Source organism: Babylonia areolata, chromosome 23 (genome assembly GCF_041734735.1).
Source record: "Babylonia areolata isolate BAREFJ2019XMU chromosome 23, ASM4173473v1, whole genome shotgun sequence".
NCBI classification, from domain to species: Eukaryota; Metazoa; Mollusca; class Gastropoda; order Neogastropoda; family Buccinidae; genus Babylonia; species Babylonia areolata.
In genome coordinates this window covers 785,001-810,000 of record NC_134898.1, presented here as the reverse complement: position 1 = coordinate 810,000, position 25,000 = coordinate 785,001, and the positions used below count along the sequence as shown (strand labels likewise).

Below are 25,000 nucleotides of genomic sequence, written 5' to 3'. Positions count from 1 at the left end.
AGAACTTTATTGACAAGACAAGACAGGACAGAACTTTACTGACAAGACAAGACAGGACAGAACTTTACTGACAAGACAAGACAGGACAGAACTTTACTGACAAGACAAGATACAAGGCAAGGCAGAACTGTATTTATTTTTTGTTGAAAATTCCCAGAAATGTGTCTTTTGGCTCGACAGACTTCTCAGAAAACGTTACATTAAACATGATTAGCAATAACATTTACAACATGACCATAATGGAAATATGCATCAGTGTGTTTTGATAATTAACGATAGAGGCAATGTAGATTGGGCGAGAAAGCCATGCATTACTGATACTGGAACATAACACGAGAGAACATTCATTCCCGTTTTACACATAAACTCAATCACTGGTATACATACAGACCCAGTCACTCCAGCACCCTCCACCCCACCCCACCCACTTCGTTGCACATTGGTAACAACAGCAACCACCCATGCTGCATTTCGTTATGTCTCAATCAGGTTCAAACCTCGACGGATATTTATCTTTCAATAAGACGCGATACACGACTGAATAAGACACAATAAAACACGATAGACGATTGATTAAGACACCGTAACATACGAGTCACGACTGAATAAAACACCTTAAGATACGGTACACGACTGTATAAGACACAATAAGACACGACACACAACTGAATAAGACACAACAATCGAAGAGGATTTTTCTGCAGAATTTTGTCAGGAACAACCCTCTTGTTGCCGTAGGTTCTTTTACGTGCGCTAAGTGCATGCTGCACGCAGGGCCTGGGTTTATCATCACATCCGAATGACTAGCGTCCAGACCACCACTCAAGGTCTAGTGGAGGGGCTGAAAATTCTGGCGACTGTGCCGGGAATCGAACCAGTGCGCTTCAGACGCGTTACCTCTAGGCCACCACTCCACTTGACATCATCAGACACAAGTCTGTATGTCTGTTTGTCTTTCTGACTCTGTCGCTCAGTGATTCTTTGTTCTTTCTTCTCACGCCTATCCACAAAAATGTTTTAAATGGTAGTGTGTGTGTGTGTGTGTGTGTGTGTGTGTGTGTGTGTGTGTGTGTGTGTGTGTGTGTGTGTTATCGTGCTGTTATCATGCTGTTGCTGTTTCGCTGTTGTTGATTTTATTGTTCCTTTTGTTGCTTGAGAAGGCAAACAATTGTGTGAGGTCCGAAAGACTAACACTGATACAGCGAAACAGGGAGACAGACAGACAGACAGAGACAGGGAGACAGGCAGGCAGACAGACAGACAGACAGAGACAGGGAGACAGACAGACCGGCAGGCAGACAGGCAGGCAGACAGACAGACAGAGACAGGGAGACAGACAGAGGCAGAGAGACAGACAGAGACAGGGAGACAGACAGACTGAGACAGGGATACAGACAGACAGACAGAGACAGGGAGACAGAGACAGGGTGACAGAGAGACAGGGAGACAGACAGAGACAGGGAGACAGACAGAGATAGGGAGACAGACAGACAGAGACAGGGAGACAGACAGAGGGAGACAGACAGACAGAGACAGGGAGACAGACAGAGACAGGGAGACAGACAGACAGAGACAGGGAGACAGACAGACAGAGACAGGGAGACAGACAGAGACAGGGAGACAGAGAGAGACAGGGAGACAGACAGAGAGACAGGGAGACAGACAAAGACAGACAGAGATAGGGAGACAGAAAGACATGGAGACAGACAGAGACAGGGAGACAGACAGAGACAGGGAGACAGACAGACAGGGAGACAGACAGAGATAGGGAGACAGACAGAGAGACAGGGAGACAGAGACAGGGAGACAGACAGACAGGGAGACAGACAGAGATAGGGAGACAGACAGAGACAGGGAGACAGAGACAGGGAGACAGACAGACAGGGAGACAGAGATAGGGAGACAGACAGAGACAGGGAGACAGAGACAGGGAGACAGACAGACAGAGACAAGGAGACAGACAGAGACATGGAGACAGACAGAGACAGGGAGACAGAAAGACAGGGAGACAGACAGAGACAGGGAGACAGAGAGAATTGGAGACACGAGACAGGTGGGGATGGGAAGAGACAGAGAGCGAGAGGGGAGGAGGGCAGACAGACAGACAGACAGACGGACAGAAACTCACATAACTTGGCACACTCTTCTGAGATGGCTGCATTCCTACCACCTCTACACAGACATCTGAGGCTCCCGTCGAACGTCGTGCATGACAGACCAGGTCGGCAATACTGACTGCAGATCTCCCCAAAGCCTGAAAATTAACGTCGTTGTAGTAGTCGTCGTCATCGTTCTCCTCCTCATTAGCATCACCGCCACCACAACCACCACCATCATCATCATCAGCAGCAGCAGCAGCAGCATAATCACCATCACCATTATCATCATCATCATCAGCAGCAGCAGCAGCAGCAGCAGCATAATCACCACCACCATTATCATCATCATCATCATCAGCAGCAGCAGCAGCAGCATAATCACCACCACCATTATCATCATCATCATCATCATCATCAGCAGCAGCAGCATAATCACCACCACCACCACCACCATCATCATCAGCAGCAGCAGCATAATCACCACCACCATTATCATCATCATCATCATCAGCAGCAGCATAATCACCACCATTATCATCATCATCATCAGCATCAGCAGCAGCAGCAGCAGCAGCAGCAGCAACATAATCACCACCACCACCACCATCATCATCATCATCAGCAGCAGCAGCAGCATAATCACCACCACCACCATCATCATCATCATCAGCAGCAGCAGCATAATCACCACCACCACCACCACCACCACCACCACCACCATCATCATCATCATCATCAGCAGCAGCAGCAGCAGCAGCAGCAGCAGCAACATAATCACCACCACCACCACCACCACCATCATCATCATAGACCCAGAGCACGAAGACAGATACAGAAAGACACGCATATAAACACACACGCACACACACACACAGACACACTTGAGAGTGTGCAGTTTTGTGTTTGTGTGTGCGTTTGTTTGCTTGTGTGCGTGTATATATATGTGTGTGTGTGTGCGTGCGTGCATGTGTTTGTGTTTGTGTTTGTGTGTGTGTGTGTGTGTGCGCGCGCGCTCGTGTGTGTGTAATTATTAACGTGTGCGTGATAGGATGTCTGCGTACTTACCAGGCCAAGCTTGGCACGTTGGACAAATGATCTGAAACAAAATGAAAGCAAATCTTTCTCTTTCCTCCGCCCCCCCCCCCCCTCTCTCTCTCTCTCTCTCTCTCTCCAATATCCAAAGAAGAGGTCCTATTGGTTTTCACAAAGTTAAAAAACCGTAAAACCCCTGGCCCTGATGGTATTATTGGTGAACTGTATAAAAACTCAAATGAGCAAGTTATAAAAACTCAAATGAGCAAGTTATTCCGTTTTTTTCTCAAGTTGTTTTATGTTCTGTTTGATAAAGGTATTTTTCCCGAAACCTGGACAGAGTCTATTATTTTGCCATTGTATAAAAAGGGTGATGTAAAAGATCCCAATAATTACAGAGGTATATCCCTGAGTAATATAAGTAATCAATTGTTTAGTGTTATTATTAACTGCAGACTACAGCAATGGGCTCAGGAAAATAATAATACAGGTGAATACCAATCCGGTTTTAAAAAGGGTTATTCAGCAATAGATCACATGTTTGCTCCGTTAGCATTGGTACAAAAACAGTTTTCGTATAACCGTACATCATATGTGGCCTTCATCGACTTTGAAAAGGCCTTTGATTCTGTTTATGTGATTTTGTTTTTTTCCTGTTTATTCAAACAAATGCGACGCAACAAATGTTGTTTGTGTACCCCTTCATAGGGGCTATGGCCTGATGAATAAATCATCCGTATCCGTATCGCTCTCTCTCTCTCTCTCTCTCTCTGTGTTTCAGCCTCCATCTCTGTCTCTATCTCTTTCGCTCCATATCTCTCTCTCTGTCTGAAATGTGTGCTGATGATGCCACATGTCAGTAATTCTAACATGTAAAGTCGCCCTTTCTCTTCAGGGAAGTATTGACCAGTTGACCAAATGGTCAGAATTTAACCACACGATTGTCCATCCGAAGAAAACTAGATTCTTGATTATTACAAGACAAAAACACCAAACTCTGTCTGTAAACGGTTGGTGTGTCCACATGAGTGTCGAGATGATTGAAGAAGCTGAACGCCATGAGGTTCGTGGGGTTACAGTTTATAATAATCTATCATGGCCACACCACATTTCACTGATGTGCAAAAGGGTATCCACGAGAGTCTATCAGTTACATAGACAAAAGGCAAAAGGGTATCCACGAGAGTCTATCAATTACATAGACAAAAGGCAAAAGGGTATCCACGAGAGTCTATCAGTTACATAGACAAAAGGCAAAAGGGTATCCACGAGAGTCTATCAATTACATAGACAAAAGGCAAAAGGGTATCCACGAGAGTCTATCAGTTACATGAAATAAAACACTTTTCAACCCTTCACATTGTGGCTGGTTGTGTTTCACTGCTAATGATAAACCCACATTAATAACGTTTCAACATTATGGTATTCAGCAAATGAAAATACCTGACCCCCCCGCCCCCCAACCCCCTACCCTCATTTGAGTTTCTATAGGCGAGCATTAAATATTTTCTAAAACCCTAATCACAAATTCCTCTGATTACAGAGCTATGGATATTCTTCCAGAAACAATTAGACTAAAACGTACTAGGGCCCTTCAATATGTCTTGCAATACAGCAATTCTAGGACAGTTACACTTCTACTTTCTCATTGTTTTCGAAGAACTCTCCATCAGCTTGTTTGCACTTCATCATCCACTCAAACAAAGCTGTCATGGCACCAGCCCACGTCACGTGGGGTATGTCCATAATGAGACCCTCGAAGGAGGCTCCAGCATCTTCTGCACACTGAAACCGTTTCCCTTCCACTGCTGCTTCACCTCGGGGAACAAAACCCAGTCACAAGAGGCAAAGTCAGGAGAATATGCTTCACCTCGGGGAACAAAACCCAGTCACTAGAGGCTAAGTCAGGAGAATATGCTTCACCTCGGGGAACAAAACCCAGTCACTAGAGGTTAAGTCAGGAGAATATGCTTCACCTCGGGGAACAAAACCCAGTCACTAGAGGCTAAGTCAGGAGAATATGCTTCACCTCGGGGAACAAAACCCAGTCACTAGAGGCTAAGTCAGGAGAATATGCTTCACCTCGGGGAACAAAAACCAGTCGCTAGAGGCTAAGTCAGGAGAATATGCTTCACCTCAGGGAACAAAAACCAGTCACTAGAGGCTAAGTCAGGAGAATACGTGGGATGAGTGACCAGCTGTACAACGTTCTCTTTCAGGAAGTCTGGAGGTGCGGCAGCCGTGTGAGCTGGGGCATTGTCATGAGGCAGCAGTATCCCTCTTGTTCCACTTCGTGGAGGGTGTACACACCGTGCTTCAAACACCTTTGGGAAACAGACAGTGGTACACCACTCAGATTTTACAGTCCTTTCTGGGAGGCAGACAGTGAAACACCACTCAGATTTTACAGTCCTTTCTGGGAGGGGTACAGTCGCAACAAGGTCTGATTTTGCAAAGAAACATACAACCATTTGTTTGGAACGACTGTGTTGGAATGGCCTAATTTTGAAGGTGCACTTTCATCTGGAAAGACCCAAACGACTGAATGATGTTACTGGTACACCCATGTTTCATCCGCTGTTACGATGTCCCAAACACGATCTGATCGTCCGCCATCGAAGACGTGTATGCATCATTCAGTCCTATCCTGTTTCTGCTCTTCTGTCGAGCGGTGGGGGACCCAACGGGCATAACGCTTCCTTACATGGAGGTATTTATGAAGGATGGTGCTAATGCTTCCTGATGAAATCTTCATATTTTTCTTAATTCCATCAATGGTGACACGAGGGTCATCACTGATCACTGACCTCACCTGTATCATCTGTTAACTCTCTCCATACGAACGGCGAAAGAGACGACGTTAACAGCACTTCACCCCAATTACTATCATCAAAATATTGCAAGCGGAAGCCTCTTATACTGAAGAGGTGAATGTTGACAAAGAATGCCATAATTCTGACGACGGAAGCTAAAGGTTGGGTCATTGAGACACCCACTGGACATCCGAGGGGTCTGTGTAGAGGAGAAGAGAGGACTGGCCGTACTGAGTGAGTTAATCGGTTACCGCTGGTACGGGTCAGCCACAACGGTCATCATCTTTCAGGGTAGGTGTTCCACGTCCAAACTGCATGTGTCACCTGAAGTCTGTGGTCTGTGTTGGTGCTTGCTTCCCAAAACAATCCAACAAACTTTGGAAGCATTGCTGATAACCCGGTGTAACCTGCCTTTCCCTTGCGAAAGAACGTTCAGTATCATAGCTCGAAAATCCCACTGACTCAACTCAGTTTCAGCCCCAGGGGAACAGTCACCCTTGCCTGACATTTTACCATCCTGAACACAAACGCTTTTACCTGGCAGAATGCAATTTGAAATTTTACCTATTACGACAATGCTGCATATAATGACGTAATAGTGATTATTATTGCATCACTTATTGAAGGGTCCTCGTAAAAAGGCTATGTTTAGGTTTCAAAATTATCTCTTGTCTTCGCTTCCAAACCAAATTCAAAGTAACATCCACCGTCATGTCCACAACGTTTCTGTACCACTTGCATTGATTGATCTATTCAGTTCCAGTCTTTCTTATCTGGGGGGTTGTTTATGAAAAGAAATGATATCAAGAACACAGTCAAAGCATCCCCATATCTACAATCACATACCATGTACAGCTCATGGAAAAATATGTAAATGTCAAAACATAATGAACCACTTTTTTTCATCTATAAAAAATGAAATTTTGATCGTTGGTTAGTTCTATCTCTTAAGGGAATGAGAAAGTTAAACTGTATCGATGTTCATGTATTCTGGAGAATGAGAAAGTTAAACTGTATCGATGTTCATGTATTCTGGAGAATGTTTGATATCCAAATTGAACCAATACTTACACATGCAGCTGAAATTTGGGGGGTTATGCAAAAATGAGCAGATGAAGAGGGTACATACCTTTGCAGTAAAACGTTTTCTAGATGTTCCAGTAGGTATATAAGCCTCAAACAAGGTTCTGTATGGTGAAACTGGGGGTTTTCCTTTGCATGTGAAAATTTATGTAGGGTGTATTAAGTATTGGCTTAAACTGTTGAAATTGCCTCAAAGTAGACTTAAACAGGCATATGATATGATGTTGTCCCAGACAGAGAAAGGAAAAGAAAATTGGGCTTCTTGTTTAAGAAAGATTTTGTCAGAAACTGGTTTTGCAGTTGTGTGGATGTGTCAAGGTGTAGGGTATGAGCAAACTTTTATTTCAGAATTTAAATCCAGACTGTTTGATATATTTAAACAAATTTGGCATTCAGTCATAGAAAGTAAGGATAAGTACAGCTGGTCCCATTGATTTCAAAGTATATTTCTAGTATATATATTTCTAGCTGAAAAATCCCCAATTGTTATTACGAATAAATGGCGCCGTGCAATACTTACCCAATTTAGATTAAGAACTCTTGGCTTTAATGCCAACAAAAATAGTTTATGCCAGGTACGTCCACAAATTATCCGAGTCCTTTGTGTAAATCCACAGTTGATGATGAAATTAATTTTATGTTTGATTGTAAATCATATGATGATTTGAGAAGTAAATATGTAGTTTTTGAAAACGAATTTACTTAAAAAAGGACTCTTTAGCATGCTAACATCAGAAGATCACGAGGTGATAATATCGTTAGCAAAATTTGTATCAGAAGCTATAAAGACTAGGCAACAAGCACAACTGCGTGGTCAGATAGGTTTGACAATAATTTTTCTGCTGCAGCCAGTGTTGGAATATGTTGCATGGTGCATTGATAGATGAATGAACGGAGTTATATGTTAGGTAGCCCGTTGGATACCATCATTTTTTCTTCAAAGAAGGAAATTTGTTTTGCTTCATTATTTGCTTTCACCATTTCATTCGTTTAATATAATGTTGTTATTATTATTATTATTTTTAATTATAAAATGAAAGTATGTTGATGCATTCACCCATGGCATAATGACCTCATGGCCAATGGCATTAAAGTTTCAAAGAGTCAAAGCGTCTCTCTCTCTCTCTCTCACTCATGCATGAGTAATATGGAATATGATGTATTAATGTCGTGGGTGTGAATGTATGAGTATTTATGCATTATGAACCTGTTCTTCAGTTGCTTAATATTTCCCATTATTTTTCGTTTTGCCTTTTCCTTTCGTCGCTTGCTAATATAAGCTGAATAATCCCCCATTGCACTAATGCTGTAAAACGCTATTTGCCAGTTAAAAAAATTGTCATTTGTCAGTTTTTACAGTAATATTGGTGATGGCATTAGTCATTGAAGTATGTTGCACTTGTCATACGTAGATCTCACAGGCAGTGACAATAGTGTGCCTTTGGTCATTCGGATGGTTATGCTACTTCCGTATTTATGACAACTCTCTCTCTCTCTCTCACCCTCTCTCTCACCACGCTGTCCTTTTTCGAATCATTCCGTACAGACAGAACACAACATGTGTTTGCCAGTGGTAACGCTTCTTCCACTGAGCAATTCAAAGTGGAGTTCCTCAAGGATCCGTTCGTGGGCCACTTCTATTCTGCATATTTATAAATGACCTTCCTTTGGCTATATCGGACCCAATCCACATGTCCTCACTTTGAATGTCAATGACAACTCCACTGAGCAAGTCCACAAGCACCGTGTCTTGGGAGTCATAATAGATGATGAACTGAAATGGCAATCACACATTAACTCTGTCTGCAATTACTCAATCAGCCCAAGCCTTACATAGACAGTGATGCTCGTAAAATGTTCCTCCACGCTCACTGTCTTTCTTACATTAATTACGCATCTGTTGTCTGGAGCTGCGCTGCAGATGTTCATCTTAAGAAGCTAAAGTCTGGAGCTGCGCTGCAGATGTTCATCTTAAGAAGCTAAAGTCTGGAGCTGCGCTGCAGATGTTCATCTTAAGAAGCTAAATTCCCTTCACAAGAGAGCAGCCAAAATAATTTTACCAGATCCTTCATTGTCAACTTTTGAAAAATAAGACCAGATTAAACATCCTTCCATCGCAAAATCAGTTAGTATTCAACAAAGCGATACTTGTGTACAGACTGCACAATAACTTGGCACCACAATATATACAATCGCTTACCCGAGTCTCAAGCCGATACGGCTCGAACAAGTACATTTTACCACGCACCGGCATTGACATGTTCAAAACAAGTTTTGCACTTTCGGGTGCATCCCTATGGAACTCGCTCCCTGTACACATACAAACGAACAGTTCTCTAACTACTTTCAAGTCAAATCTCCATACATATCTTCAATCCTTCCAACCACAAATGACTCAGATAGAGAAACGAGCGTTGGCAGTAACAATGAAGGCATTTATACGTCTCACTTATTGGATCCGTTGTCACACAGACACACATGCACGCGCGCACACATTTATAATATATATATATATATATATATATATATTATACACACAAACACAAACACGCACCGAAACACACACACACACACACACACACAGAAGAAGAAGAATAGTTATAACAATCAGTGTAAGGCACGTACCACCAGAAGGCTGCACACAGCGAGCAGGCTAAAAGTTGCCCGCCTGCGCATGGTTGAGACCCACTTCTGTTGCTTCCGGTTCCCGTTTCCGGCAAAGAGGCGTTTACATCCGGCCGCCAGGCCAGATCGCCGACAGGGGTGCTGTAATCTGTCAGTGGAAAGAGCGGCAGAGTGTGAGTCATAGCCTTGTGTCGTCATCATCGTTTGAGGACAATACAGGCCGGACACACTGAAGCGATCGAGCGAGGGAAGTATGATGATGATGATGATGGTGGTGTTGGTGATGATGATGATGGTGGTGTTGGTGGTGATGATGGTGATGGTGGTGATGATGGTGTTGATGGTGATGGTGGTGGTGATGATGATGATGATGATCATTGGTGATGATGGTGGTGGTGGTGATGATGATGATGATGATGCTTGGTGATGGTAATGATGATGATGATGATGTTGACGATGATGATGACGATCATTATCTTTAAACAAAAATCACAAGACTACAATACGTCATCATTGTCTGTTTCTCTATCTGTCTGCCAGTCTGTCTGTCGTCAAAGTAAACGCGCTGTTGTGTGTGCGTGTTGAACAAACCAAACAAACGACTGCTCTCAATACAAACATATTACTCCTGGCCAGTCTGATAGCAAAGAACAGCACGTATGTCGAAAGAAATGCATAGCACCGGAAAAAAAAGCGCGCGCACTCGCATTCACAGTCGCATACACACTTCGCAGGCTGGCGTGGGCATGTAAAACCCATGTACATCATCCCCCTTACAGCCCACCTCCGCCCCCTTTTCTCAATCCGCGTTCAGAGTCACGGAAAAGCAGACAGATGCAAGGGAGAGAAACGTTAACAACTATGAATACTTTCATTTCTATCCTCCCTTGGTTTTACACATCTCAACCACACTTTTAGCCCGTGAATAACGTGTTTAAAAAAAGAAAAAAGAAAAAAGTATATTAATTTATTTTATTTGTGTGTTCTTTTTGTGGTGTGTGTGTGTGTGTGTGTGTGTGTGTGTGTGTGTGTGTGTAACAAAACAAACAAGCAAAACAACAACAACAACAACAACAAAAAAAAAGGTACGCGCGAGAGGGTCAGACACACACACACACACCAATATATATGTGTTTCGCGGAGGAATCAAACATTTTTGTGTGTTTTTTCTCCGATGAAGCGTTCAGTTTATCTATGTATGAAACGGTCAGTTAATCAGTGTATGAAGCGGTCAGTTAATTAGTGTATGAAGCGGTCAGTTAATCAGTTAATCAGTGTATGAAGCGGTCAGTTAATCAGTGTATGAAGCGGTCAGTTAATCAGTGTATGAAACGGTCAGTTAATCAGTGTATGAAGCGGTCACTTAATCAGTGTATGAAGCTGTCAGTTAATCAGTGTATGAAGCGGTCAGTTAATCTGTGTATGAAATGAATAGAACAGCCTGTTAATAACAATGTATGACACAATTAGTTTATCAATGTATGAACCAGTCATTTAATCAATCTGTGAAACAGCCACTTTGTGAATATATGAACGGCCAGTTTAGGGAATGGTCAGTGTATCAATGTATGAAACAGTTCATTTATCAATCCTTAGAAATTTGATGGTTAGTTTGTCAACCCATGAAACTGTCATTATATGAAATGGTCAGATTATCAATAATTATGTGAAACAATTTGTTCATCAACCTTTGAAATTATAATGGTCAGCTTATCAATATGTGAAACAATTTGTTCATCAACCTATGAAAACATAATGGTCAGATTATCAACATGTCAAACAATTTGTTCATCAACCTTTGAAAACATAATGGTCAGTTTATCAAGCTATGAAACAAATCAGTTTATAAATAAATAAAATTTTAATGGTCGGTTTATCCATTTTTGAAACGAGCAGTGTGACAATGCAAAAAATGATCAATTTATCAATGTATCAAACGGCCAGTTTATCAATGTATCAAACGGCCAGTTTATCAATGGGAGAAACAGTCGGTTTATTAATCTATCACACGGTGAGTTTATGAAACGACCAATCCAATATATGAAACAAACTTTAAAAAAGAAAGAAAGAAAAGAAAAGAAAAAAGAAAAACCAGAAAAAGAAAAACAAACAAACAAACAAACAAAAAACAAACAAACTTTGACACGGTCAATCAATGAAACGGTCAATTTATCAGTCTAAGATAAGGCCCGTTGATCGATGGTCATTTTAACAATTTATAAAACTGCCAGTTCATCAGTCAAAGAAACGATAAGTTCATCAATGCATAAAACGGACTGCTTATCAGTTTACGAAAAGATTTTATAAACGAAAGAAACGGTCAATTATTTATCAATATTTGAAATGTTATTTTTCAATCTATGAAACGGCAATTTTACCAAGGGCCATTTTTTCAATTTATAAATCTGTCAGTTTATCAATCAAACAAACTGTTAGTCTATCAATCTGTGAAATGAGCAGTTAATATGAAACAAAAGATTTATTAATCTAATGAACAGCAAGTATCTCAATTGAATAAACAGTAAGTTTACAAAACGGCCAGTTTATCAAATCATTAGATAGTCGTTTTACTAAACAGTCAGTTTAGCATGATATGAAAAAGTTATTTTATCAACATTTGAAATCATTAGTTAATGAGTCTGTGAAACCACATACTGCTTATTTGCATCCTTACCTTGAAAACAAGATCATTACAAATCTAGCAAAACAGATCGAAACAAATATATAAAATAATACAACGGCAATACATGATATAATACAACGACAACATATAATATAAAACAACGACAATATATACAATAATACAACGACAATACATGAAATAATACAACGACAATACATGAAATAATACAACAATACATGAAATAATACAACGACAATACATGAAATAATACAACGACAACATATAACATAATACAACGGCAATATATAACATAATACAACGACAACATGTAAAATAATACAACGACAGCATATAACATAATACAACGACAACATATAAAATAATACAACGACAACATATAACATAATACAACGACAACGCTTTATTTCTAGCAGTCGCTCAAAGGAGTAGAAGTAGTGAAAAGGAAAAGCAAGAGGGAGAAGAAAAAGACGAAGAAAGAAAGAAAGAAAGAAAGAGAGAGAGAAAAAAAGACAAAAAGACAGACAGAAAGAATACATATAATAAAACTATATGAAACAAAAGCAACAAGGCAGGTGATGATCCGTGATAAAACCCGAGCAACCGTTCACACATCATCACACTTTTTACATAGCAGCCTCTATCCACACATCATCACACTTTTTACATAGCAGCCTCTATCTACACATCATCACACTTTTTACATAGCAGCCTCTATCCACACATCATCACACTTTTTACATAGCAGCCTCTATCTACACATCATCACACTTTTTACATAGCAGCCTCTATCCACACATCACACTTTTTACATAGCAGCCTCTATCCACACATCATCACACTTTTTACATAGCAGCCTCTATCTACACATCATCACACTTTTTACATAGCAGCCTCTATCCACACATCATCACACTTTTTACATAGCAGCCTCTATCTACACATCATCACACTTTTTACATAGCAGCCTCTATCCACACATCACACTTTTTACATAGCAGCCTCTACCCACACATCACACTTTTTACATAGCAGCCTCTATCTACACATCACACTTTTTACATAGCAGCCTCCATCCACACATCATCACACTTTTTACATAGCAGCCTCTATCTACACATCACACTTTTTACATAGCAGCCTCTATCCACACATCACACTTTTTACATAGCAGCCTCTATCTACACATCGTCACACTTTTTACATAGCAGCCTCTATCTAAACATCATCACACTTTTTACATAGCAGCCTCCATCCACACATCATCACACTTTTTACATAGCAGCCTCCATCCACACATCATAACGAGTTTTACATAGCAGCCTCTATCTACACATCACACTTTTTACATAGCAGCCTCTATCCACACATCACACTTTTTACATAGCAGCCTCTATCCAACACATCATAACGAATTTTACATAGCAGCTTCTATCCACACATCATAACGAGTTTTACATAGCAGCCTCTATCCACACATCATAACGAGTTTTACATAGCAGCCTCTATCCACACATCATAACGAGATTTACATAGCAGCCTCCATCCACACATCATAACGAGTTTTACATAGCAGCCTCTATCCACACATCATAACGAGATTTACATAGCAGCCTCCATCCACACATCATAACGAGTTTTACATGGCAGCCTCTATCCACACAGCATAACGAGTTTTACATAGCAGCCTCTATCCACACATCATAACGAGTTTTACATAGCAGCCTCTATCATCCTATTTTCACGGCCTAGAAATATACACTGATGTTGAAATCATACAAGGGCACCGAAACATCTGGGAAGTGCACGGACATTTGTATTTCAGGGCTGAACAGCTCACTCCTCGGCAGTTTATGATACTACTACTACTACTACAATGATGATTATGATGATGATAACGATAATGATTGTGATGGCGATTGTGATGGTGATGATGATGATGATGATGATGATGATGATGGTGATGACGATAATGATTGTGATGATGATGATGATAACGATAATAATTGTGATGGTGATGATGATGATGATAATGATGACGACGATGATGATGATAATGACGACGATGATGATGATCACCATCATCATCATAATCATGATCTTCATGATCCGAACTTTACATATCGGACCCAGACTTGGTTCTCAACTTGCATGGGAAGCGTGTTGGTGTGGACATCAAATAGAATGCATCACATTCAGCAATACATCATTCACATTGACATGTGGTTTGTACATGTCCAACACAACCGTTCCTCGGGTCTTTCCAGGCAGAGTACAACTCTCAAGCATTCCTTCCAAGAACATCAGTTAACATGAACGTCGTATGCACTTGTTGGCATTTTCAGACTGTGGTGTCGATATTTGCGCGCAAACTTTTAGATTGTGTAAAACCAGATTTTAATAAACATCTCCTGGAATTGTAACACACACACACAGACACACACACACACAGACACACACGCACACAGAGGCACCGACACACACACACACACTCACACACACTTACCTCTCTAAATGCTGGAGCTTAGCACCAACTGTCTGCAAACTCGTACGTACATACACACACACATGCACGGAATATCACAGCTGCGAGACAGGGCTGTTCTGTCTATCCGTGCTGGATCCAGACTGGGCTCCACTTGACAAACATCTCTCACTCTTGTTAACAACCAGTTGCAAAATACTTCCCTGTTGGAAACAAACTCGCTAGTGACATCAGTGACATGGCAGGAGGCTTCACGAGAACGGATATCAGTTCTTGTCGGCGAAAGAGGAGCACGATGTCCGTCTGTCTGTCCGTATGTCTGTCTTTCGTGGATGAACTTGAATATTCAGAGTGCTTGTGTCTGGCGCATTTCGATAGGAAATGTGTGGAAATTTTGAGTTGACATGAACGTTGTGTGTATTTGTTGTCTTGTGTAGACAAGAATATATATATATATATATATATATATATATATATGTGTGTGTGTGTGTGTGTGTGTGTGTTAGTGTGTGTGTATACTGAAATGATACAGATTTCAAAGTATACACGTATAGACTGAGGGTATACACACCAACACACACCGATAATGATGCAGATTAGAAGCACACACACATACATTGATTGTGATACAGATTAAATGCGCGCGCGTACACACACACACACTTTTAAGTCTTTTTTATACGCCTATATGTTTTAGAGTTGGAAAGTTGTTCTCTTAGTCAGGGGGTGGGGGAGGGGGTGGGAAGACAGGAGGGGGTGATGGAGGAGGGGAGGGGGTGGGGGAGGAGGTGGGGGAGGGGGTGGGAAGACAGGAGGGGCGTGCGGGAGAGTGAGGTAAAGAGGGGTGGTGGCGGGGGGAGATCGCATCGACAGTTGTATGACCATCACCACCATCACCATTACTACCACCATCACTACCACCACCATCACCACCATCATCACCACCACCATCACCACCACCACCATTACTACCACGACCATCACCACTACCACCATCATCACTACCACCACCATCACCACCACCATCACTACCACCACCATCACTACCACCACCATCACTACCACCACCATCACCATCATTACCACCACCATCACTACCACCACCATCACCATCATTACCACCACCATCACTACCACCACCATCACCATCATTACCACCACCATCACTACCACCACCATCACCATCATTACCACCACCATCACTACCACCACCATCACTACCACCACCATCACCATCATTACCACCACCATCACTACCACCACCATCACCATCATTACCACCACCATCACTACCACCACCATCACCATCATTACCACCACCATCACTACCACCACCATCACCATCATTACCACCACCATCACTACCACCACCATCACTACCACCACCATCATTACCACCACCATCACCATCATTACCATCACCATCACTACCACCACCATCACCATCACACCACCACCACCACCACCATCACCATCACTACCACCACCATCACTACCACCACCACCATCACACCACCACCACCACCATCACCACCACAATCACTACCACCACCACCATCACTACCACCACCATCACCACCACCATCACCACCTCCACCATCACCACACCACCACCATCACCACCCCACCACCATCACTACCACCATCACTACCACCACCATCACCACCATCACTACCACCACCACCTCCACCACTATCACTACCACCACCATCACCACCACCATCACCACCACCACCACCACCATCACTACCACCACCACCTCCACCATCACCACACCACCATCATCACCACACCACCACCACCACCACTACCACCATCACTACTACCACCATCACCATCACCACCACCATCACCACCTCCACTACCACCACCACTACCACCACCTCCACCACAATCACTACCACCACCATCACTACCACCACCATCACTACCACCACCACCATCACTACCACCACCACCACCACCATCACTACCACCACCACCATCACTACCACCACCACCACCCCCACCATCACTACTACCACCACCACCACCACCATCACCACCACGACCACACCATCACCACAATCACCACCACAACCATCACCACCACGACCACCACCATCATCGGAACATTCCGTAACACTGTTAACGCTACTTGGTGCGAGAACCACACACACACACACACACACACACGAAAACAAAATCACCCCAAAACCAACCAGACTACAAATATGCTAAAGCTGAGACAGTGAGGGGGGAGTTCAGAATATATGCACATTAGAATAACCATGTATGAAGGGAACGTGCTTGCGCGCGAGGTTTTATGCATGAGTGCATTTGTGTATAAGTATGTGCACATGCGAATGTGCGTGCTTGCGTGTGTGTGTGTGTGTGTGTGTGTGTGTGTGTGTGTGTGTGTGTGTGTGTGTGTGTGTGTGTGTGCGGCCAGTGCAGCCAGATGAGTGAGGACCAGGACCCAGCAGGGCCGATGACTGGGTGACAGCGGGCCGTGCACAAGTCGCTCATTGTCTGACTTCCTCGTCCTCTTCCTTTTGGCCGCTGATCCACAACAGTCCGCCCTCATCACTGACACCACTGTCACCACTGCCATCACTGCCACCACTGCCACCACTGACATCACTGTCACCACTGACATCACTGACACTACTGACATCACTGCCATAACTGACACCACTGCCATCACTGTCATCACTGCCACCACTGACATCACTGTCACTACTGCCATCACTGTCACCACTGCCATCACTGTCACTACTGCCACCACTGACATCACTGTCACCACTGCCATCACTGTCACCACTGACATCACTGTCACTACTGCCATCACTGTCACCACTGACATCACGGACACTACTGACACCACCGACATCACTGAAACCACTGACATCACGGACACTACTGCCACCACTGACATCACGGACACCACATAATGTATGGTATATCCAGCACAAAACCGAAGCCCCTCGTGCACTCACATCTTCCAGCCTCTCTTGTATGAAACACACACACACACACACACACACACACACACACACACACACACACACACACACACACACACACACACACGCGCGCGCGCGCGCGCGCGCGCGCGCGCGTATATCATTCCCTTCACCGCCATTCCTTCCAGAACAGGGGAGAGGGAGAGGGAGAGAGAGAGAGAGAGAGAGAGAGAGAGAGAGAGAGAGAGAGAGAGAGAGAGAGAGACAGACAGACAGACAGACAGACAGACAGACAACGAACACCATTTTATTTCCAGAGGGTACATCAGTAAGCGCAGAGTGCTTGTTTGCATCCGGCCCTCTGGGCAAAAATAGTAATGATGAAACAGGGAAAAAAGTGAGTCCAATTCTCAACAGTAACATCAAAATCACACATGCATGTACAAATACAAGTATATTTATCTTTATGCACTCTACAATACCACTGGGGAAGGTCGTGGTGGAGAGCGGAAGGAAGAATGGACAATGTGAAGAGTAAAGAAGAAAGGGGAGGCTGACTGAACAGACAGATATAGTGACAGTGACAGTGGAGACATAGAGACTGACGGGGGAGGAGAACGGCGTGTATATCTTGACAATCTATACATGTTTTTTTGCTTATAATTGATATGTGTCATATAATCACATGTTTTTCAATAAATGTGCACGATATATGTTTCTAAAGATGGGGATGCTTTTTATAATGTTTAAGACAGGATGATATCTCAGTCCATAAACAGCCCTTTGAATAAGACAGACTAGTTTCAAAAAGATCAATTCTTGGAAGTTACAGATAACTCTATGAACGTTACGGTCAGAGACAGATACAAACAGACACGGCGAGACAGATACAGACAGACACAGCGAGACAGATACAGACACAGAGAGACAGATACAGACAGACACAGAGAGACAGATACAGACAGACACAGCGAGACAGATACAGACAGACACAGAGAGACAGATACAGACAGACACAGCGAGACAGATACAGACAGACACAGAGAGACAGATACAGAGAGACAGAGACAGACAGACACAGAGAGACAGATACAGACAGACAGAGAGACAGATACAGACAGACACATAGAGACAGATACAGACAGAGAGAGAGAGAGAGACAGATACAGACAGACACAGAGACAGATACAGACAGACACAGAGAGACAGATACAGACACAGAGAGACAGATACAGACACAGAGAGACAATGACAGAGACACAGAGACAGAGATACAGACAGACACAGAGAGACACATACAGACAGACACAGAGAGACAGATACTGACACAGAGAGACAGACACAGAGAGAGAGATACAGACACAGAGAGAGAGATACAGACAGATACAGAGACACATACAGACAGAGAAAGAGAGAGATACAGACAGACACGGAGAGACAGATACAGACACAGAGAGAGACAGATACAGACAGACACAGAGAGACAGATACAGACAGAGAGAGACAGATACAGACAGAGAGAGACAGATACAGACAGAGAGAGACAGATACAGACAGACAGAGAGAGACAGATACAGACAGACACAGAGAGACAGACACAGACACAGAGAGAGACAGATACAGACAGACACAGAGAGACAGATACAGACAGACACAGAGAGAGACAGATACAGACAGACAGAGAGAGACAGATACAGACAGACAGACACATACAGACACAGAGAGACACATACAGACACAGAGACACATACAGACACACACACAGAGAAATACAGACAGACACAGAGAGACAGACACAGAGAGACAGATACAGACAGAGACAGATACAGACAGAGAGAGAGAGAGAGAGACAGATACAGACAGAGAGACAGATACAGACAGAGAGAGAGAGAGATACAGACAGACACAGAGAGACAGATACAGACAGAGAGAGACAGATACAGACACAGAGAGACAGATACAGACAGACAGACAGACAGAGAGAGATACAGACAGACACAGAGAGACAGATACAGACAGAGAGACAGATACAGACAGACACAGAGAGACAGATACAGACGGACACAGAGACAGATACAGACGGACACAGAGAGACAGATACAGACGGACACAGAGAGACAGATACAGACGGACACAGAGAGACAGATACAGACAGACACAGAGAGACAGATACAGACAGACACAGAGAGACAGATACAGACACAGAGAGACAGATACAGAGAGACAGATACAGACAGACACAGAGAGACAGATACAGACGGACACAGAGAGACAGATACAGACAGACACAGAGAGACAGAGACAGACACAGAGAGACAGATACAGACACAGAGAGAGACAGATACAGACACAGAGAGACAGACACAGAGAGAGACAGATACAGACAGACACAGAGAGACAGATACAGACAGACACAGAGAGACAGATACAGAGAGACAGATACAGAGAGACACAGAGAGACAGATACAGAGAGACAGATACAGACAGACACAGAGAGACAGATACAGAGAGACAGATACAGACACAGAGAGACAGATACAGACACAGAGAGAGACAGATACAGACAGACACAGAGAGACAGATACAGACAGACACAGCGAGACAGATACAGACAGACACAGAGAGACAGATACAGACACAGAGAGAGACAGATACAGACAGACACAGAGAGACAGATACAGACAGACACATACAGACACAGAGAGACAGATACAGACAGACACGGAGAGACAGATACAGACACAGAGAGACAGATACAGACACAGAGAGAGACAGATACAGACAGACACAGATACAGAGAGACAGATACAGACAGACACAGAGAGACAGACACAGAGAGACAGATACAGACACAGAGAGAGACAGATACAGACACAGAGAGAGACAGATACAGACAGACACAGAGAGACAGATACAGACAGACACAGAGAGACAGATACAGACAGACACAGAGAGAGACAGATACAGACAGACACAGAGAGAGACAGATACAGACAGACACAGAGAGACAGATACAGACAGACAGAGAGACAGATACAGACAGACACAGAGAGACAGATACAGACACAGAGAGACAGATACAGACAGACACAGAGAGAGACAGATACAGACAGACACAGAGAGACAGATACAGACAGACACAGAGAGAGACAGATACAGACAGACACAGAGAGAGACAGATACAGACAGACACAGAGAGACAGATACAGACAGACACAGAGAGACAGATACAGACACAGAGAGACAGATACAGACAGACACAGAGAGACAGATACAGACAGACACAGAGAGAGACAGATACAGAGAGACAGATACAGAGAGACAGATACAGAGAGACACAGAGAGAGACAGATACAGAGAGACAGATACAGAGAGACACAGAGAGAGACAGATACAGAGAGACAGACACAGAGAGACAGATACAGAGAGACAGACAGACACAGAGAGAGACAGATACAGAGAGACAGATACAGAGAGACAGATACAGACGGACACAGAGAGAGACAGAAAGGAAGTGAGGGGGGAACAGGCAAAAACAATTATTGGGAGAGAGAGAGAGAGAGAGAGAGAGAGAGAGAGAGAGAGAGAAAGATACAGAGACAGACAGACACAGAGAACACTGAACACTGAACACTTTAATGTCAATAGCTTTACAGCCCTAATGACATGGGGGTTCATAATACAAATAACAACATGCATCAATAGTAATAATATTGATGAAAACCAAAACCAAAACGAAATCAATCAATCTGTGCAACAAAGTGCAGTTCGACCATCCATTCAAAGTAATGGCATGTAGTGAGAAATAAAAACAAAAACATATATAAATGTATAACATAAATATTTTCCATATGAGAGTGACAACACAGATTTCGACAGACACACAGAGAGAGACAGAGAGATAGAGATCGAGACAGAGAGAGAGAGAGAGAGAGAGAGACAGAGACAGAAAATGACACTGAGAGAATCTGTGAAATACTGAAGTGTTTAATGTCATCAGCTGTACAGATGACGTGGAGGTACAAATCAGAATGTTACATAGAGCAACTGGCAGATGCCCTTTATATCAAATCAAATCCCCCCCCTCTCTCTCTCTCTCTCTCTCTCTCTCTCTCTATATATATATATATATGTGTGTGTGTGTGTGTGTGTGTATGTGTGTGTAATATATATAGAGAGAGAGAGAGAGAGAGAGAGAGAGAGAGAGAGAGAGAGAGACCCTTTCTTATCAAACCATATACCACACGATATACTGTACAATATTGGCTAAAAACGTTCAGGCTGCTTACATCAGTTTTTTTGTAAACAGACATATAAACAGGACAAAGGATAAGAAAATAACATCGGTCTACTTTGTGAAGAAGCTGTTGAGACACAGGGGTGCAAAACAGAATGGTAAAATACTGAGAAACTGGCAGTTACCCTATCAATGTGAATTGTGAGTGTAGTCACTACCTGTGTGTTGTGAATTGAGTGTAGTCAGTACCTGTGTGTGTTGTGAATTGTGAGTGAAGTTACTACCTCTGTGTGTTGTGAATTGTGAGTGAAGTTACTACCTCTGTGTGTTGTGAATTGTGAGTGAAGTTACTACCTCTGTGTGTTGTGAATTGAGTGTAGTCACTACCTGTGTGTGTTGTGAATTGTGAGTGTAGTCACTACCTGTGTGTTGTGAATTGTGAGTGTAGTCACTACCTCTGTGTGTTGTGAATTGTGAGTGTAGTCACTACCTGTGTGTTGTGAATTGTGAGTGTAGTCAGTACCTGTGTGTGTTGTGAATTGTGAGTGAAGTTACTACCTGCGTGTGTTGTGAATTGTGAGTGAAGTTACTACCTCTGTGTGTTGTGAATTGTGAGTGTAGTTACTACCTCTGTGTGTTGTGAATTGTGAGTGTAGTCACTACCTAATTGTGAGTGAAGTTACTACCTCTGTGTGTTGTGAATTGTGAGTGTAGTCACTACCTGTGTGTTGTGAATTGAGTGTAGTCAGTACCTGTGTGTGTTGTGAATTGTGAGTGTAGTTACTACCTCTGTGTTGTGAATTGTGAGTGTAGTCACTACCTAATTGTGAGTGAAGTTACTACCTCTGTGTGTTGTGAATTGTGAGTGTAGTCACTACCTGTGTGTTGTGAATTGAGTGTAGTCAGTACCTGTGTGTGTTGTGAATTGTGAGTGAAGTCACTACCTCTGTGTGTTGTGAATTGAGTGTAGTCAGTACCTGTGTGTGTTGTGAATTGTGAGTGAAGTCACTACCTCTGTGTGTTGTGAATTGTGAGTGAAGTTACTACCTGTGTGTGTTGTGAATTGTGAGTGAAGTTACTACCTGTGTGTTGTGAATTGTGAGTGTAGTCACTACCTCTGTGTGTTGTGAATTGTGAGTGTAGTCACTACCTCTGTGTGTTGTGAATTGTGAGTGTAGTCACTACCTCTGTGTGTTGTGAATTGAGTGTAGTCAGTACCTGTGTGTGTTGTGAATTGTGAGTGAAGTTACTACCTCTGTGTGTTGTGAATTGAGTGTAGTCAGTACCTGTGTGTGTTGTGAATTGTGAGTGAAGTCACTACCTCTGTGTGTTGTGAATTGTGAGTGTAGTCACTACCTCTGTGTGTTGTGAATTGTGAGTGTAGTCACTACCTCTGTGTGTTGTGAATTGTGAGTGTAGTCACTACCTGTGTGTGTTGTGAATTGTGAGTGTAGTCACTACCTGTGTGTTGTGAATTGTGAGTGTAGTCACTACCTGTGTGTTGTGAATTGTTAGTGTAGTCAGTACCTGTGCGTGTTGTGAATTGTGAGTGAAGTTACTACCTCTGTGTGTTGTGAATTGTGAGTGAAGTTACTACCTCTGTGTGTTGTGAATTGTGAGTGTAGTTACTACCTGTGTGTTGTGAATTGTGAGTGAAGTTACTACCTCTGTGTGTTGTGAATTGTGAGTGTAGTCACTACCTCTGTGTGTTGTGAATTGTGAGTGTAGTCACTACCTGTGTGTTGTGAATTGAGTGTAGTCAGTACCTGCGTGTGTTGTGAATTGTGAGTGTAGTCACTACCTGCGTGTGTTGTGAATTGTGAGTGTAGTCACTACCTGTGTGTTGTGAATTGAGTGTAGTCAGTACCTGCGTGTGTTGTGAATTGTGAGTGAAGTTACTACCTCTGTGTGTTGTGAATTGTGAGTGTAGTCACTACCTGTGTGTTGTGAATTGTGAGTGAAGTTACTACCTCTGTGTGTTGTGAATTGTGAGTGTAGTCACTACCTGTGTGTTGTGAATTGTGAGTGTAGTCACTACCTGTGTGTTGTGAATTGAGTGTAGTCAGTACCTGTGTGTGTTGTGAATTGTGAGTGAAGTTACTACCTGTGTGTGTTGTGAATTGTGAGTGTAGTTACTACCTCTGTGTTGTGAATTGTTAGTGTAGTCACTACCTCTGTGTGTTGTGAATTGTGAGTGTAGTTACTACCTCTGTGTGTTGTGAATTGTGAGTGTAGTCACTACCTGTGTGTTGTGAATTGTTAGTGTAGTCACTACCTCTGTGTGTTGTGAATTGTTAGTGTAGTCACTACCTCTGTGTGTTGTGAATTGTGAGTGTAGTCACTACCTGTGTGTTGTGAATTGTTAGTGTAGTCACTACCTGTGTGTTGTGAATTGTGAGTGTAGTCACTACCTCTGTGTGTTGTGAATTGTGAGTGTAGTTACTACCTCTGTGTGTTGTGAATTGTGAGTGTAGTTACTACCTCTGTGTGTTGTGAATTGTGAGTGTAGTTACTACCTCTGTGTGTTGTGAATTGTGAGTGTAGTTACTACCTCTGTGTGTTCTGAAGTGTTGGGGTGGTATTTTATGAATTTTGATAATAGAATAGGTTAAAGAATTGAAAGGAATACTTTGGATCCCTGTTGTGGATTACAATCCTGTCGGCGACGCCACTTTTGTGAATCCGAGCGGTGTATCAGAAAGGGGACGACACAAAGGAATTACTGACGTACTGAATTAAAGGGCATACAGATCAAAGATAAAGCCTCACGCACTGGCCACGGACACACAGACGGCCAGTCACAAAAGGGTTTTTTTCTGTTGTTTTGTTACAATATCAAGAGAATTAAAGGAGGAGTAGAGAGAAGAAGTGAAGACAGTGGAGCAGAACATCAGGCAGCGGACTGTGGGACACTCCATGCGTGCTGGTGAGCAGCACCTCGGAAAGTGACCGACGGACGCTTCCAGATTTCAGTTCATATTCCAACTTGAATAGACTTAACGCCACAGGAGTTACCTCCTCATGTCAATGGTTGGACAC

General features: G+C 42.9%; 1 protein-coding gene across 2 annotated transcripts in view; it reads right to left on the bottom strand.

The window, feature by feature from the left end:
- LOC143297802 (uncharacterized) overlaps positions 1–25,000 on the bottom strand; it is an 86,370-nt gene that overhangs the window by 57,745 nt on the left and 3,625 nt on the right. The window contains exons 1-4 of one of the 2 annotated variants that reach the window (XM_076610303.1): positions 14,800–14,954; positions 9,653–9,800; positions 3,165–3,195; positions 2,129–2,254 (exon numbers count right to left, since the gene is read on the bottom strand). In XM_076610303.1, coding sequence (XP_076466418.1) covers positions 2,129–2,254; positions 3,165–3,195; positions 9,653–9,703 — 208 coding nt within the window. In that variant the 5' untranslated portion in view covers positions 9,704–9,800; positions 14,800–14,954. Of the gene's footprint in view, positions 1–2,128; positions 2,255–3,164; positions 3,196–9,652; positions 9,801–14,799; positions 14,955–25,000 lie in introns of those variants that run through there. The other variant, XM_076610304.1, reaches the window with a different exon arrangement.